The sequence below is a fragment of the Calidris pugnax genome, unplaced genomic scaffold (assembly GCF_001431845.1).
Source record: "Calidris pugnax isolate Ruff unplaced genomic scaffold, ASM143184v1 scaffold148, whole genome shotgun sequence".
Classification (NCBI taxonomy): domain Eukaryota; kingdom Metazoa; phylum Chordata; class Aves; order Charadriiformes; family Scolopacidae; genus Calidris; species Calidris pugnax.
In genome coordinates, this window is record NW_015090926.1 from 48016 (window position 1) to 65166 (window position 17151).

The 17151-nt window shown below is 38.8% G+C and overlaps 1 protein-coding gene across 1 annotated transcript in view; it reads left to right on the top strand.

The window, feature by feature from the left end:
- Positions 1-11944: 11944 nt before the first annotated feature.
- Positions 11945-17151, top strand: part of MCC (mutated in colorectal cancers) — a 163006-nt gene continuing 157799 nt past the window's right edge. Inside the window, exon 1 of the mRNA XM_014951497.1 lies at positions 11945-12557. Within this exon, the coding sequence (XP_014806983.1) occupies positions 12501-12557 (57 nt within the window). The 5' untranslated portion in view covers positions 11945-12500. The remainder of the gene's footprint in view (positions 12558-17151) is intronic.

The following is a 17151-nucleotide window of genomic DNA, read 5'->3' on the forward strand; positions in this document are numbered from 1 at the left end:
ACAGGGTATGCTTTCTGTACAATAGAATTAAGGTGACTAAACCAAATTTAGTTCTGACTGTGGAATCTCTGTGCCAAATGAAGAAATCATATCTGTTGGGTACACAGCACAAAAGTTTATACAAAGGCATACTGGAAATACTCATAGCAAAGCAATATGTAGTTGTATTAGCATTAGTTTCTCGGTATGATCACTAGCAGATGAGAACTTAATATCTTTGTCTTAGGAAGTGTCAGGTTCTTTGAAAACAGATATTCTTACAGTGATACCTCCTGGTTACTCAGACTCAGTGAATGTTTGAATTGCTAATTTTTCCTCCTTAAGAGCACTGAGCTGCAAGTTATGACAGACAGAACCATTGTTTTGAGAGAGCTATTCTTCTTAGTTGACAGCTTATACTCAGTGATAGGATTCCAAAAGTTACTATTGTATTTTTCAGGGACAAGTGGCTTTTCCTTTCCCACCCAGATGATCTGCTTCATAATCAGGCAGACCTAACTTGATGTGGCCTATGTATGTGTATAGCTTTTGGGTATAAAAGAGTACACTTGATAGTAAAGTTGTGTTTACATTTATGTCACTGTAGTGCAGCTGGTTCTGAATAACTGCTTTAAATAGCATTAATAGGCTGTTTTATCCTGAGTCACAATAACCATTTGTGTGCTCTGAGATGCATATAAATGTAAATTAAGTGATCGGCATGTAAATTTTGTACTTCTGTCGTGTTACTGAACATATAATGATTTCTTGCAATGCCTTAATGTTACAAAGTGTACTCAGTACTTCAGCAAGAGAATATTGTAGAGATGCTTGGTATTTGGCATATATTCATAGATGACATCTGTGATGAAATTAAAAATGCTGAATTTAATCTCTTTGTCTCCCTTTCAGACCATTTGACAATACATCAATTATTCCAATACTTCTTACGTTGCCTTTCAGTTTGGCTGTAAGACAAAGCCGGCTGGTATTTCTAGTGTCCTTTGCTGTGTGACTACAGGGAATGTGCCTACGTAACCAACAGTCTTTCCTTATAAAGACTGATGCGATCAGATTACCCACTGATAACAGATGTCTGCCTGTCCTTCTTATGTATTTAAGTTTTTGTTTGGCCCAAGTCACTGTAATATTAGCATGTTTCGAGAGTAAAAATTATACTGCTTAAAAAACCTGTACCACTCACCCTCCCAAAAAGCTGTAAACCCAATATGTGTAATTTTTTTAAGCTACATTTTTGGGTCATTTTAACTAAGGTACTATATGTATATTTTAAAATTTACTCCTAGAAAACAAGAAGGATTATCTGATTGCCAAAGAAAGCAAAAATACTTTTGTAGAGGATGAGGGAAAAAATGGCTTCATAGAGATTTGTGGCAGTCTAGGTATGCTCTTACAGCTATCCTAAATATAAACCATTTTCTCTATTGTTTAATTTATAGCCATCAGCTGTAAATTAAATATTAATTTTATTGAAATCACACAGATGTTTCTTTTGGGAAATGATGTTTTAAGGGAAAGTATCAAGGAAGTCTGAAGACAGAACTGTACTGTGAAAGGTAGTTCCACGGTTGGTTTGTAGGCTATTTGTGTTTGGTGTCCCTGTTAATGAGAACCTGCTGTAAAGTGTCTCATTTAATTTCTAAAGTTTTTATGGTTTTATGACTCAGTAATATTGCTATGTCTTTTTCTGGTGAAGTCTACACCATTTTCTTCTCTTCCCCATATCCAGATCTTCTCTATTTTTAAATTAAGCTTCTTTGTTCCTTGGTTTGGGTGGTTCTGCTCTTTCAAGACAGGGAAGTCTGACCCCAAAGCATCAGGTATCCCATGATCTCAAGGCACAACTTTTTGAATGGGAGAGAGTAATGCTTTTATAGTCCTTTTGCATTAGGCTAGCATGGAAAAGAAACACCTAGATTCTGTGTATTTCAAAGGATTTATTCAGTGCTATAGCCACTTTGTAGGTATGTCAAAATTCAGTTACTGGTGCACAGATTGATTTTTACCAAGTTACTTTGTTGTCGAGTCTGTTTTGTATTGGGGAACCAGTGCGTACTGCTACAATAAACCGCAGGATCCAGATCTCTTCCTCTCCTCCCCTTGCAGCCATTTGTTTTCCGTGTCCTACATGCAACTTGTATTACAATTTCTTTTTCATGCCAATAAAAGATATTACTGTAAAAATGTGGCCTAATGATTCCTTCAACTGGAACTCTAGTAGGTAGGAAGGCCTGAAGTTGAAGAAGATACTAGTGGTGTGGACAGTAGAGCCTATTCAAATAGGCTCTATAAAAGATTTGATTTATGCATAAGATAACCTTGCCTTTTGTGCCTTTGCTTCCAAAGCAGGCATCATTTTCATTCTGCCAGGCTAAAAATAGATTCCAAGAATTCCATTAAAGCAAAAACTGATTATTGGAATATAGATTCAGGAGGCTTGGCTTGTCAGAAAGCAGGCACAAAGGCAGTTTTGTCTGACAGATGTTTTTTTGTGTTTAGGAATGTGGGAAGCTGTTTGCTGTTTGTCTTTGATTTCAAGCCAGCATTGTAATAGAGTTTGTTTGTCTGAAGCAGGCATCAGGTGTAACAGGATTCTGCATTGAGTTTATACAGTTCTGCCTTCCATAGCCTTCTAATAGTGCTCAGTTACTCATCTTTTTCTTGTAAGTTAAAATGGACATTATGGATTAGGCCTGCCAGGACTCATCTATTTTGTATGAAATGTAGTTTTTCTGTCTTTTGAACTTACTGGGTAGTAACAGGCATAGAGAGGTGACCAAGAGGCAAATTATAAACTTTCTTGAAAATTCCCTTCAGTAGCATATATGCTGACGTTCTTTTTCTTTTTTTCTTTAAATTCTGATGCTATTTCCATCTGCAGACAATCACTGCACAACGTGATGGGTGTCAGCATAGGGCACATTCATTCAGGCAGCCTTTTAATAGATCCTTTTGACTGAGGCTTTTAATTGGATCTTTTATCTGATAGTTGAACAGTATCTCTTACAAGCATATAACGAAGGTGAAGTGCACAGAATAATGGGTTTTGACCTAGCTCTGCAGTTGTAATTGGATGATGGGAACTGGTATGTGGCAATCAGGTGCTATAGAAAAGGGGGTCTTAGCAAGCATAAGTAGGTGTTTTGAAGGCCTACAGATGAAGTTTCAAAACTTCTAATTAAACTTAGTTGCAAGGGCTTTGTATCTTCCCCTCCCCCCTCATTGCTTAGAAACTGTGTTTATGCATCCTATTTTGTTTGTGTAGTTAAGGGAGCTGTGACTCCAGTGCAGGTGTTCAGATGTTTTAACTTTTCCAAACTTTTTTTTTTCCCCAGTTGTCTGGAATGAAGAGCAGTTCACCTGGTACGTTGGGCCAGCACCGTTGCACACAGCTATACAGAATATAGTTATTAATATTATTACCTTGCTGGGCAGTGGTAACCTGAGGCCTAGGATTAATCTGTTGAAGCAATATTAGCCTCCAGGATGCCGATGTGCCGGGAGGATTGCCGTGTATCTCTTGTCACAGGGTCTTCTGTCTCACCAGCTTTTCTGCCTGCTCTCTGAGCGTGAACTGTTGACCTGACATAGTTGCAGCTGGCAATGCTGAGCATCTGGGAATCCTCATTTATTAAAAAGATGAGAAGACTTATTCCCCCTCCCATTCTACACACATCTTAAACCCTTATGTTTTGGTTACATGATATATAGGAACTTTGATAATAAAGTGAAAATCTTAACCGCAGCGCACAGTTAAAAATGGACTCTAAGTGCTTCTGCAGTTCAGTGCTAGTTCAGTTGTAATGGAGTAATCAACTGTATCTTGCCAACCAAGCGAGACAAGGCAGGGTTTCCATAGAAGCCTGTCAGTGCTGTGCTTAAATTCATCAAGATGCTCCTGCTCCCTGGAATTGTTTCTCTGTCGCTGCCAGGTCTGGGACATTGAGGCAGTGCAGGATGCTGCCACTGTTCCAACTCCCTGCTTCTCTTTATGTTCTGGGTTTTTTTTGAGTGAATATATGGTTGTCAGAACAGCTGTTTCAGGGAACTATAGTGGTGCCAGTGCAGAGAAAATGGGAGGTGAGTACTTCTGCACAGGCACTTTCTTGTGCTTACTGTTTCTAGTTTTTGTGAAAAACTGTTTCAGCGTGATTGCTTCATTTTGGGCTAGAAAACCACATAATCGCTTCTCAGACAGATTATGACAGTATCTATGTTGCAGTGCATCAGTAAACTCCCCTTTTTATGATGGTTGGAAGTAATCAAAGTAAACTCTAGTTTCAGGAAGGGCAGTGACTGTTCTGTGAAGAGTTCATAATAAGAAAGAACCCCACTGGTGTACCCGAGTGAGGTTTGTGCCTTTAGGCTAAATAGCCATCTCTAATTCCCTGCACTGAGTTTTGTATTACTTTACCTACTTGAAGTAACTTGAATAATTTTAGGGAAGTGAGCAGAGAAAAAGACATTCAATATTTCTACCCTATGAATTTTTAAAGAGATTATAAGTGCATATTATTCGTTGAATCTGATTTTTACATGAATATTGATTGCCTGGTATGCATTATAGAAAAGGAGGGAAAAGTCTTTGTTTCTGTGGCACCTACAAGGGTGCCAGATGTTTATTTATAATGATGAAATGTTTTGTACCAGGATCCTAAATTGTGAAGACAGAACAAACACAACTTCTTTTTTTAGAAATGAGTGTGTTTATTTGCTTTGGTTTACTTGGTTGATAGACCCTTATCAGAGAGTAAACACTAGAAATATTTAGCAAGTCATTTCTAAACTGAATTAAGTAAGGGACTGTCCAGATGAGGCAAAGAAGATTTTAGCTTTGTAATCATGTTTCATGAACCTGAAGTAAGTGTAAGTGCCTTGAGAAGAGTGTATGCAAGTCTTGGGTTGTAGAACCAAATAAACAATACAAGAAAGTCAGAGATATCACAAACACTGAAGGACATTTGTTCGATGTCCCTACCAATGTAAAATGAAACTCACATATGTGAAGGCTGAAGTAGAAATGAGTGAGGTAGACATGAGGCAGACATAAGGCAGTCTTGAAGATTATGATGAGAAGCTTAAGTGTAGGAAGATGTACAGGAAAAAAGGCACTGGAGAGATTTAAAAGGTACATGGCAAAGAAGTTAGAAGGGCAAAAAAATGGATTTTATAGACCAGACGGGAGATTAGAATAGAGAGATTGGATTTTATGTTTAGCTATCCAGGGAGAGAAAAAAAAACCACCACAGACCTTTAGAAAAATAAAGAAATACTCATATTTACTGCATAGTAAGTAGTTAGTTGAGAAGATATCTGTAGGCTAATGGTCTGATCTTCAGTCTTGGCTACGCTATGCAGCCGAGGAAGATAGCAAGTAAAATAAACTTCAGGTGAGGGCTGTAGGAATTAAATTACAATAATCTTAAATTTGTTGATAGTAAAATAGATCTGGTTGAATATTAGGGGGTTAGATTCACCAGAGGTTTCATATCTATCATTTTAGCTCATATCACTGTTGAAGTGCATTTTGTTAAAGTTTCTGCCAAAATGAAAGCTCCGTAAACCCCACAAGTGCTCAGTGGAGTTGGTGCTTTTGTTATTTAAATACTCATGCCAGCCAAAAAGTCTCATGGGGCTTCAAGTAGGGACCTGTCAGACACTTGCCTTGCATTTGCCAGAATTCATCTGATTGAAAATGTTTCAAATGGAACATTTCAGTGAATCCAAACTTTTAAAAACTTATATACAGATGCATATGTGTGTACATCTATATAGATAAGTGTGTGTACACACTTGTATAGGAGTGTACATATATGTGTATACTTGTCTGTGTGAGTATGTATACTTTATATGCAAATGTCACACACACTACATAGACACAAGTATGTTTATGTATATATGTGTGTGTGTGTATACATATATACAGAAAGTCAGAAAGTATCCATCAGTTCGCCTGTTAAACATTCAGGAGAGATTATGACCACAGGTGGTAAAATGGGATGCTTGGCTTGGTGGGGATGAAGTATCCAAGCACAGCTCTGATGTAACCCAGGGGCCAGCATCCCTCACCTTTCTTTAGAGTGGGCGCTAACTGGGCACTAACGTGGTCAGTGGTCCAAGTCAGAGAGTTGTGTGTTCTACATGCCAGTGGTAATGGAAGTCAGACTGGAGAGAAATCTTATAATTAGGGAAAATAACTACAGATTGACCACACGTAGGTGTCTTGGAAGAGTTCAAGAGTGAAAGAGAAGTGGGCAGCTGATGAATTGGAATGCTGAATGTTTGTAGAGATGAGATACAACTGTTGAGTGGGGACTGGAACTAGAAATGAGAGTGTATGAAGGACAAGGTACAAAACCAAGAGTGTTTAGGAGCAAGGAGAAAATGTAAATAAGGAATTATCACTATTAGGAATTGGGAAAAGTAGGAGAGACTTAGCAGGGCAGTCCTGGCAAATCTTTTTAATGCAAGTGAGAATTTTTGAAGGAGGTTCACAACTAGTAACAACATGAGGGAATACGAGTTCTGATAAAGTGGAAGAGTAGATATTTTAAAGTTAGGATTAATCCACAAGCATTTTACTAGGAGTGGTCATATTTTTAGTGCAATAAGTATGCAAATCCAAAGGCTTCTAAAGAAGTTAAATGAGAATAGCTACCAAGACTATAGGGATCAAAATTGAAATGAGTGAATTTACCTTGTTGTTAGCAACTGGCGGAATGCATGTCTGAACTGAGGGAATGCTGGACAATGAAGGGAAGCTAAGCAGAAGTACGATGGAATGAATTGCAGTTTACAGAATGGCCTGGTTCATTTTTTCAAGCAGGGTGCAAATGAACAGTGATGATAGTTATGTGGCTGCAACATGAATAGAGCATAGAAATTGCTACCGTTCTCTCTGTTGCCCTCAACAAGAAGTCTCTGTCACACATTGACTCCCCAGTCCTTTTCCTGTCCTGACCTGATGCTAAGGTTCTGTGGGGTCAGAGGGAATGAAAATGAATGCGATGGTTTTGGATGAGATGAGAGAAAATGAGAGTGGCTGTTTGACAGGTTGGTGAGTGGCTTCATGGTGTGAAATACTAGAGAATGGAAAAAAGGATCAAATGTGAACTCCCAAGGAGACCAGTCAGGTCAAGGACGTGACTTTTTAAGTGGATTAAGTGTTTGAGGAAGGGTGAACAGGTGAGAGTAGCTGATTAAAGTGCTATTTGGAAATTACATTATTCTAGACGTGTTATCTGCTTTAGACTAATCAAGATGGTGCAATTGAAGGAAAGAAGAGAAGTTCGCTTGTGTTTTCTTCATAGAGAGTGCTTCGTTCATATAAGGTTTCTTCCAATTGTTTCAAATGAGTTGGATTTTTTTCTCTCAAGCTAGGTGCATAACCTTCACTAACATTAATGAGAACAGCTTCCATCAAGAAGTACCATGCCTTTCAGCCTTTCCCTTTTAAATCATAGTGCATTAGTGCTATTGAATAAAGAATTTTCTGGAAACATTATCCAGCTACTGTATTGAATTTCTGCTTCCAAGTTTAGCATTCATGCTAACCTTCTGACTGCTACTATTTTGTCCCTGGAAATTTAGACTTTGGCACTTCACCTGTGTATTTTGTACCAGAGTGAGAACAAAAACATGTTGTACTCAAATTGTGTGTAGTAAAGTTGCAGCATTTGAAGGTGTAAATTATTTGTTTGTGGGATTTTGCTGGGTGCTGCTCTAACTGTAGAGATGGTATTGAAATACACAAACACAAACTAAATGCTCAGTTGATTTCAATTGGTTGCATTCCAATTACAGAGCTAATTAAACAGAACCAGCCACAAAGGCTTTATTTCGTGCATCTGGAATTGTGATCAGCTAATCGTGCATGGTGTATGCAGAGTGAAATTGCATCTCCGAAAGCAGTACATGCTGTGCTGAAGAATATGTGATACATACGTATTTAATAGATCATTGCTTTTATGCTGTAGTTTTCACTCTGTAGCTATCAAAACAAGGGAGGAACATTCACATGTGGCAATTGTCCCACTTGCTCCAATAACTGTTAAGAAATAGAGTATTTTAATTACTGAGACGTACTATGAGAGAGAAGCGTTGTAAAATAACTACAGTGATATTTTTTTCCATATTCTGTGGCAGTTTCAAAAGTAAAGTTAAGAAGGGCAAGAGAGTCGTATCTTGTTCCAAAAGAATCCTTTTACACTAGGTGATAGAATAAATCTTATTAAATGATTATTCAGATACAATCAAAAGGTGGACTCCTCAGTGGATCTTGGATACATGTCAATGGTTCTTTTTCTACAGCTTAATAAGGGTAAACAAATGGAATAGAGTGGTCATAGGATTATTAGATCAAGAATCAGCAAACTGGCCACAGTAATGGTTGTTACTGGATAATTCTGAAATTATCTTGGGAAGAATCTGTCAGTGCAAATGCACTTACCTACAAGCAGTATGCATCATGAGTGCTTTGAAGGTACAGAAAGCAGTAATTGATCAGAATGCGCTGAGACTGAGTGGAAGCCCAGGCCAGTGTCTCTGTCTTGACAGAAGACGTTTGGTGGATGTTGTTACTGAAAGCCTCAGTGACACTCAGGCTCGTCCAGCTTCTTGTTTCCCCCTTCTTGTTTGTATCACAGCAAACACTGAGGCATCCACTGAGACCATGTCCTCTTGGGCTAAGAAATGTGCATCTGTAGGTTAAGAGGTTCCTCTTCCCATTCCCATCCCAACCCCCTCCCTGACTGGAGGGGCTAAAAAAGAAGACAGATTGAGGGCAAGGGAGCATCGTTATCCTAGGCAAGGGACTGAGTCAGGGGAGACAATGAACATTCAGTCATCAAATCATCCAACAGGCACCTCTCTTGCTGGATAACAGAGTACTCTGTTCTTTTCCTGGTAATGCAAAATTGGCATACTTGACATTTTTCTTTGTTTTCTTTGAAGCCTGACTTTGGCACAAGCCAATGGGAAAATATATTTCAGCTTCAACAGGCTTCTTAGTACCCTGCTATTGTATTAGATCACTTACATGTATTTGAAAATGGGGAAACTGCTGGAGACAACTGGCCAGGTCTATCTGGGGATTTAATTTTGTAATGTAATGTTTTCATTCAGTTAGTAAATGGACTCGGGGACATGCTAGATGATACGACATTTCAGAGAGGAACAAGTTCTACATATTCAGGTAGTCAGAATACGTTCTCAATATGACTGAGTATTTAAAAAATGTGATATAACAGTAACTATTTTAGAAGAATGATTACATTTCATCTTAGGTAGTCCTCCACAATAAAGAAATGACTGCAAAATTTATAAGGACATTGAAACAAGCAGTGCCAGTACTTATAGGTCAGTTAAAAGTAACAGTTGATGCTTTCCAGCTGAGAAATGTGTAATCCTGTACCACTCAGTTCAAGCATGCAGACATTGCAATGGGAGTCAGCTGGGATTAAAGTAAAATCATTTTTCATCAGAGTTTGGTTTAACTGTGTCATTAATTTGCACATGAGTTACAAGTAATTTTTTAGTTTTAAATCTTAAATATAAATATAAACCGTTCTGAAAGTATCTGCCTGTATCTCCCATGTTCTCGTGCATTTCTGAAACTGTGAATTCTGCTGTCATTTTTTCAGTCAGTATCTCTGCCTCTCTCCACCATGTCACTGTATGGAGCAGGAAAGAGGCAGAAAAAAATCCCATGCACTGGATGGGTACGGTGTGGAGTGGATCTAGTTCAGATCCTCAAGTGTCCTGCACTGTCATGCTTAGGATGCATCTGTAGTGCCATGTGCTCTGGGCTGTCTGATGGCTAATCTGCCAGGCATGGGCAGCAATGGGGAGTGAGGAAAGCAAATCAGAACTTGTAATTTCTGAATGCCTGTTTATAGGCAGCTGGGAAGTATTTGGTGGTATAGGGATATAGTATGGGAAATACAGTACATTGAAGCCATAATTAGCATGGTCTTTCCTTTAGAAAAGGAAAACTTTTTTAGGTTTTATTCTTAGGTAATTCTGAGAATTGTATTCTTAAGTAATTCTGAGACTCATCCCTGTGTTGGTGAACCTGCGATACACGTGACAGAACTGGACAAAGATCGGATCAGACCCGATTATAAAAAGGAATATAGAAATCAATAGGTGTAGTGATGCAAAATACTAAAACTTTTTCACTCTCCCATTTGTGAAGGCATAACTTGGAAAAGAGAGAAGATTTTTAAACGTACTGCGTCAGCCGCGGGAACTTTTGACCTGAAGTTCCTTTTTTCTCATGTATGAGAAATGAGGCAAGTCATTATACAGTACCCTTGCTCCTGGGTGTAAAAAGCACTGCTAATCACGTTTTAATGCACGGGAAACCAGTGTACGAAACCGCTGTGGATAACGCTGTTCCGTGCTGCAGTCTGCAGTGAGGAGGACTCCGCATCTGCCTGGCTCCCTACCCACTGGAGGGGTAGCAGGGTGGGTGCCAGGGGTGGGGAGGTCATTCCCAGCGTGGCACTGTGCCTCTTGCTGCTGCATTCGGTGATTCTGTGATTCTGTCCGCCAGCAGAGAGCGGTGCAGCCCGCCGCCGGCCTTCCAGGGCCCGTAAATGGAAACAGATGTGGGGGGGAACAAAGCGGATGAGTGAGGAGGAACGCACAGAGAAGCACTAAAGGTAGAGACAGAACCGAGTGTAAAGATGAGAGGGGGAGGATGCTTTCAAGGAGGAAAATAGCAAAGAATGGAGGCAATGCGAGCTGGGCGTGAAAAGAGGAAGGGAAACCTAAAAATATGGACCACTTGAAAGCAAACGGGAGGCGAGCAAAAATACAGAAAAAAGAAAGGAACAGCTGGAAAATAGGCCTCAAAGATAAAAGTATAAAAGTCTTGCAAAGAGATTGTGGCATATCCCTTACCCCCCTTGTGCCAGAGGAGAGTTGCAGTTCCTGATGCTGGGCTCAGAGGAAGGACAGGGACTCAGAAAGTGCTACTCTTTTTTAGTATCGTAGAGTGATATCATGGGAATCATATATGTGTTTATCCTGGTTCTTGTTCTAAATGCGCTTTCTGTATTGTCATTTGAATGAATTATCCCTATGTCTGCATACTGACACTAATCTGTGATTAACAGAGGAGAAGAAAAAGCCACAAAAATTATTTTCAAAATGTCACTCTTGGAGAGCATTGTTTCTCATGTAAATGTTTCTGCCAGGATACAAGAATTGTGCCATAGCTTGTATAGCATTTATTCCTGTTTTTCATTGATTTTATTTTTTTTTAATACTAATTTGACACTTTAATAATACATTGTAATAAGATGATCAGGTAAATTTCCCCTGCAGAGTATGGTATTTCCTACTTCTAACTCCAAAAGTACACCATAATCCAGCATCACAAAGTGTGTGGGGCTGTCACTATGTTTTAGGGGATTGAGGTAAGGGGAAAGGTTGTTGGTTCTTGCAATGGGTGCAGCACGTCTACAAATGCAATATTGTTAATGATTTTTCTAGATTATTAGTTGAATGTTGAAAGCAAATGGTTTTTTTCTCCTCTTCTTCCAGTAGCGTCTCCCCAAAGTCTTTGTAAAATGTCAGTGTGTTACGTAAAATCTGCAGCTTTCTAGTGGTGTTTTTGGGCTTACTGTGACCTTTCAAAATCGTTAAAGCCCCCACCCTCTAAAGCCCCCTAGTTTTCCTTACTTAACTGCACATGGGAATAGGGAAATAGGCATCCAATTTATTGTTATCCAGGTGGCATTTCCTGTTACTTAGCTTTATAGTTTTGTGTATGATAATTAGTATGCAGAAAGCTGGAAAGATGCCTGTAATTCCAAAATGAACTCTCTGTAGCTCTCCCCCTCCCACTTGCACTCTCCTTTTTAGTACCGCCCCTTCCATGCACCCTTTAGCCAGCAGCAAGACAGCTGTGTTTGATCATAAACCACTTAAACTCCAGGCTCACTGGCAGGGGAAACTTTAGCGTGAAGTGCAGCCTTGGTTTGTCTCAGGGAAGGGAGCTTTCTTCTCTTTTCCCTTCTCCCTCCCCGAACACTGAAGACTGTAGCAGCACCCTCCTTTTAATTTCTCTGTGAACTCGCGTGAAGCTCATCAATTTTTTCTAAGTGCATTAAGCAGCGTTGGGAGATGCCCTTAAACAGAGTTGTGGAAAAGAGCAGCATAAAACAGACAGCAGAGATGAAGCACGCCTTGCAGATGGACTAAGACAGCCCTGGGATCCTGGCACGCAGCTCCTTCCCTGCATTCTCTGAGCAGTTCACAGTGTTAACAAGTCTCTCGCAGCGATGGATTGTCTGTGAAGTCAAAACCAGTTTGGCTCTTTCAGAAGATCTTGCATCATTAATTTAAACTATCAATGATGTGGAGTAAAAATGGCTGTCTAGAGCAAAATGTGTAAGGCGGAAAAATTTTGGAGAAGAAAGTATTGAATCAGTTGAACAAAGCTTCGAAGCATTAAAATCTGCAGAAATCGTCAAGCCCTGAGAAGTCTAATCATGAATTCTGGAGTTGCTATGAAATATGGAAATGACTCCCCTGCAGAGCTGAGTGAGGTAAGCAGTTTCAGTGCCCTTCTTTATGCTTTAAAACAGAACGCTTCCCTTTTGGGCTTTCAGTCTGCAAGCAATACAATTAAAAATTAATAGAATGTGTATCTTGCTGTAACTTGCTGTGCCAGTCAGGAAATGATCTGAACTTTTTTGCTGCTTTGCTCTCAATAAGTGGTGAAAAGCAAATGATTGTTACCACGACGAGACATTTTTCCTGTTATCCTGCAGCAGAGATTGCCTTGCCTCCCAAGAGCTGTGTTTATACCCAACATTTATCCTTACAGTAGGTGAAATATGGAGATCTCAGTTGAGATTAAGCAGATGGTGACTAATTTAGGAGGGAAGTGGAAGGTGACAAATATTTATTGGTAAGACAACAACATTGGCAGAAGTTGTGTTTGCTTGTATTTAGCCAAGGTAATGTTGTTTCTTTAGGTTAGATGAATTAGGTTACTTTCCTTCCTTGCCTAAAAGAAAACAAGCCATGGGAAACTTTCTTCTTTTCCATTGGAAATCATAGTAAGCTGTTATTTCTTATAGTTATGGGTAGGTCTGCTTTTTGTATAACATGATTGCATATGTGTTTTTAATAATTTTGAAATTAAAGCCATATCAGATGTTGTGCGAATGCTTAATAAATATTTCAGAAGTGGCATATTTTGTCAGTTACTGAAATGTCTTAGATATGTCATCCTTATGAGCTTTACTGAGAACTGCTAATTTAGTTACGCTATGAGATCCCAAGCGTTTGATTAAGGTCATTTTGTAGAAAATTGAATCTCCAGTCTTCATTGTCCCAGTTTAACTGAAATGCTTCTCTTTCCCTTTTGCCCCTTTCTTCCATAACACCTTTTACCATAACATATCCTTTGTTTACTTTATATGTTTGGGTTTTGAGGAATATTAGATTCTACATGGCAGAATGAGAGAGTTAACACTTTCTGGAGTTAATTGTACAGGGAAAGGAGACACTGAGTTATAGAATGGAAAATAAATCAGCCGGCCAGTGAAGGGGACAACAGCACAGGGGGAAGCAGAGTAAATGCATGAGACCTAAGCAAGTGCAGTACCCTGCCTTGCAAGAGGAACAGTAGGTTTGTAACTGGGCAGTTCTTGTGCAAGAAATTTCATATGCGTTCCTCCCTTAAGTACAAAGGAGTTCAATTTCATTAACTCTGTGTTAGTTTTTCAAATGGTTGCTTATAACTTGTGTATTGACAATGGAGCATGAAGAAAGTTCATGAATGCAGCTTAAAAGCCCAGGTTACTTTTGGTAGAGTCTGCCATGGTGTTTCTGGCTACGGTTGTATTGATGGCCTGCTGACCTCTGCTTTCTATCACCTCAACATTTAGTTTTCAAGACCCTGAAGGATCACATAAAACATGGAGTGTTGTAAAGACTTGATACTTGGGTCGTTATATGGAGCACAGTACTTACTGGTAGTACTGCTACCTAGAAATATTAGCTAGTCAAGTTTGAGTCACACATCCAGGAAGTAAGACTTTTGTTGTAAGAAATACCTTTTTCTTCTGATGTTTTAACACAGGAAATACTGAAAGAAGTCTGGGACTGTGCACTATGCAACATTTTCATTTTTGTTGTGGTTTTTTTTTTTTTTCCCAACAAGCTTACTTTAATACCTACTTTACATTTGTACTCTGGCACGACAGGTGAGTTAGAAATAGGCCCCTTTCTGACTGGAGACATACCAAGGAAGATCTTACACTCCTAGCTTTCCCCAGCTGCTAATCATCATTTCTTTGCTGCTGATCTTGATCTATGCATTTTGAGCTGCTTGCGTGAGTCATTCCATGGGCCATGGTCTTGGATTAAACAGTGTATTTTGAGTGAAACACGGAGGCCTTACAGAAGCATCGTATTCCACCTCCCCCATAGGGAAGAAGATGCTTAAATACTCTGAGATGCAGTTAGTTGCTTATCTTTAGCCTTGAATTACTCAACCAACTCCCTGTAACTTACATGTACATATTAGACCTTTTCCTCTTGGTAACTGGTTCCTTTTTGCTTGTTCTAGTTGAAGACAGAAGGCCCTAGGTTTGTATATCTGTGTTTCTCACCTCTTCATCATGACCCCCCCCTTTTCCTTCCTTTCTGGCTAAATCTTCCATATGCCAAATTTATTTTTTGATCAATAGAAGACAGCAACATTGTGCTCATTTAAACAATGGAAAAATTTGGAACAGGCTACAATAGAGATGGTTTTAATCTGCATCTCTATCTCTACAGTCAGCTGAAATATTCACATTACGGTGGGTTGCTACCAGTGTGTATGTCTGAATGGCAAATATGATAACAGCCAAGACAGACTTATGATTCGCATGATGCACAGTGAGTTTTGGTGCAGGTGCCTTGATCTCCTTATCTCAGTACATGGAGCTCTAGGCATGAAACTACTGTTATTAAAATAAACAGGAAAACTGCAAAGCCCTAAAGATAAAGTAAATGCATTCTCTAATGGATGCATTAGACAAAATAGAAAATTAAAATATTGCAACTCATTCCATTTGTATTTAAACTTTCTACTTCAGAGTTACATCTCTCTTTGGGAAACGGGCAAAAATTAAGGTATATTTTTTTCAAAGGCACAGTGTATGTGGTTGATGTTTGCTATTCCTAAACTCTTGCCCAAGTAAACACATATCTTGATAGTCTTTATTTACTCCTCCCACCCCCATCCAAAGGTCATGCAGAAAGCAGTAAAAAAAAAGCCCTGATTTGTGTTGTAGGTCAGTCAGACTTGTCCAAAGCTCATGCTCTATGGTTCCCTAGTTCCAGTGTTCAAGCTGTTGTTTATTGATATATGTGTCAGTACATGTTACCCCATTTCTTCTACTTCTCTCTCCCTTCACCCTTTCTTTCTTCTGTCCAAAGGAAAGATTAGCCAATGTGTTGTTCATAAGGTAGATTCAGTGTGTTGTAGCTTCATAGGTAGGGTAGAAGAAGAATGGCTCTTACATAGCAAGGTTTGCTTGGTGGTGGTGGTAGGTCTGAGGTCTTCTAAATATACGATACATTAAGAGAAGCAAATCTAAAAGATCTAAAATTTGCAGATGACTCTTGCTGTACTCCCTGAGAATGTGTGACACCCTTTGGAGCCTTGTAAATGAGTAACAGTGTCCAACCAAGCTCAGTTCTACTGTTACGAAATGGGCCTTCTCCTGTCAATATTATGGCTTAACATGATCTGCAGGATTTGCTTTTTAAGGCTTGATCAAGGAAGGGTGTGATTTTTATGTAATACATGATACCCAAATTTGGTAAGTGCTCTTTGGATCACTTCAACAATTTTTTAGTTGTACAATACTGTAAACCTTTAATGTGATCACAAAGCATATTTTTAAAGCCAACATCATAAATGTTACTGAAAACATGTACAAGTAGACAGTTCAGTGCACAGAAACTGCAATTATAGACTGTTTTTTACATAGTTAAAAGTGAAACTGTATATCAGAATTTATATGCTTTGTATGCATTCATTCAGGTTTTTTTTGCAGAAAGAGATGTTCATCTAGAAGGAGCTGGATTGTCTAATCTATATTTTCTACTTCCACATGTCTAATCTATATTTTCTGCTTCCACATTCAAAGGCACTACCTGGCTTTAAGCCCCAGCATTCTGGGGGGTATCACTATGTACTGGCTTTGTTCTTATGTGCTCCCTTGACCATCCACTCTTGAGATGGCGTGCTGAGGTAGGGAGATCTGTGGTCTGACCTAGTATACCTACTGGGCTAAATGTCATCAGCAGTAATGCCCATGCCTAGTTCTGGGACAGTTTAGATTAGTAGTGTAGGAGCATGAAGGAAATATAAGTGCTGAGCCTAATGATATCTTTCTCAGTTGTATATTTAAGGGCTAAATTATATCCTTGGTTTAAGAGACAAATTATGTTCTCAGATACATTTTTCATTAAAGTAAGCCTTGTGAATTAGTTGATGGTAAGGCTGTGCCTAAGAGATTTTGTGGTGGGTAAGAGCTGGTATTATAGTATTGTCATACATTCAGCACTTTTGATGCAGATGATGTATATAATGTGATTGTTTATTGTGTTCTTTTAGCACTTGCTGTATAAGTTGATGGTGTATAACTTCTAAAAAGAATACATTATTTTCTGCATAGCAAAATTAGAAGATACCATGCTGCTTTAGGTGCATACTTTATACCCTCTGCTTCTTTCTTTGTGCTTACAAGTCATGTGTTTAGGAGATTAATGTTGTGGTTTGAGACATTAGATAAAGCTATATATTCTTTAACCCTTTACATTGACTGTAATAAACAGATGGGCTATTTGTCTTGGAATAATCAGTAACTTATTTGTTTGTTTATTTTAACAACGAGGCATTTAAAATTGTGGGGAGGGTAATGGAAGATAGGATTCAAAGTTTGTATTTGTGTAGGAGGCAGAATAGTGAGTTCATAAGTGGGATTTCGCCAAAATCTTAATGTAGTACCAGATATGAAGAAGTAAAGACAAAGTCAAGTTAGATTGTGACTTTTTTCATAATTTTACCATAGGACAATATTGTGTTTTTTTAAAGATTTGTGTTCTACTGCTGCTATACTTAAAAATTACACT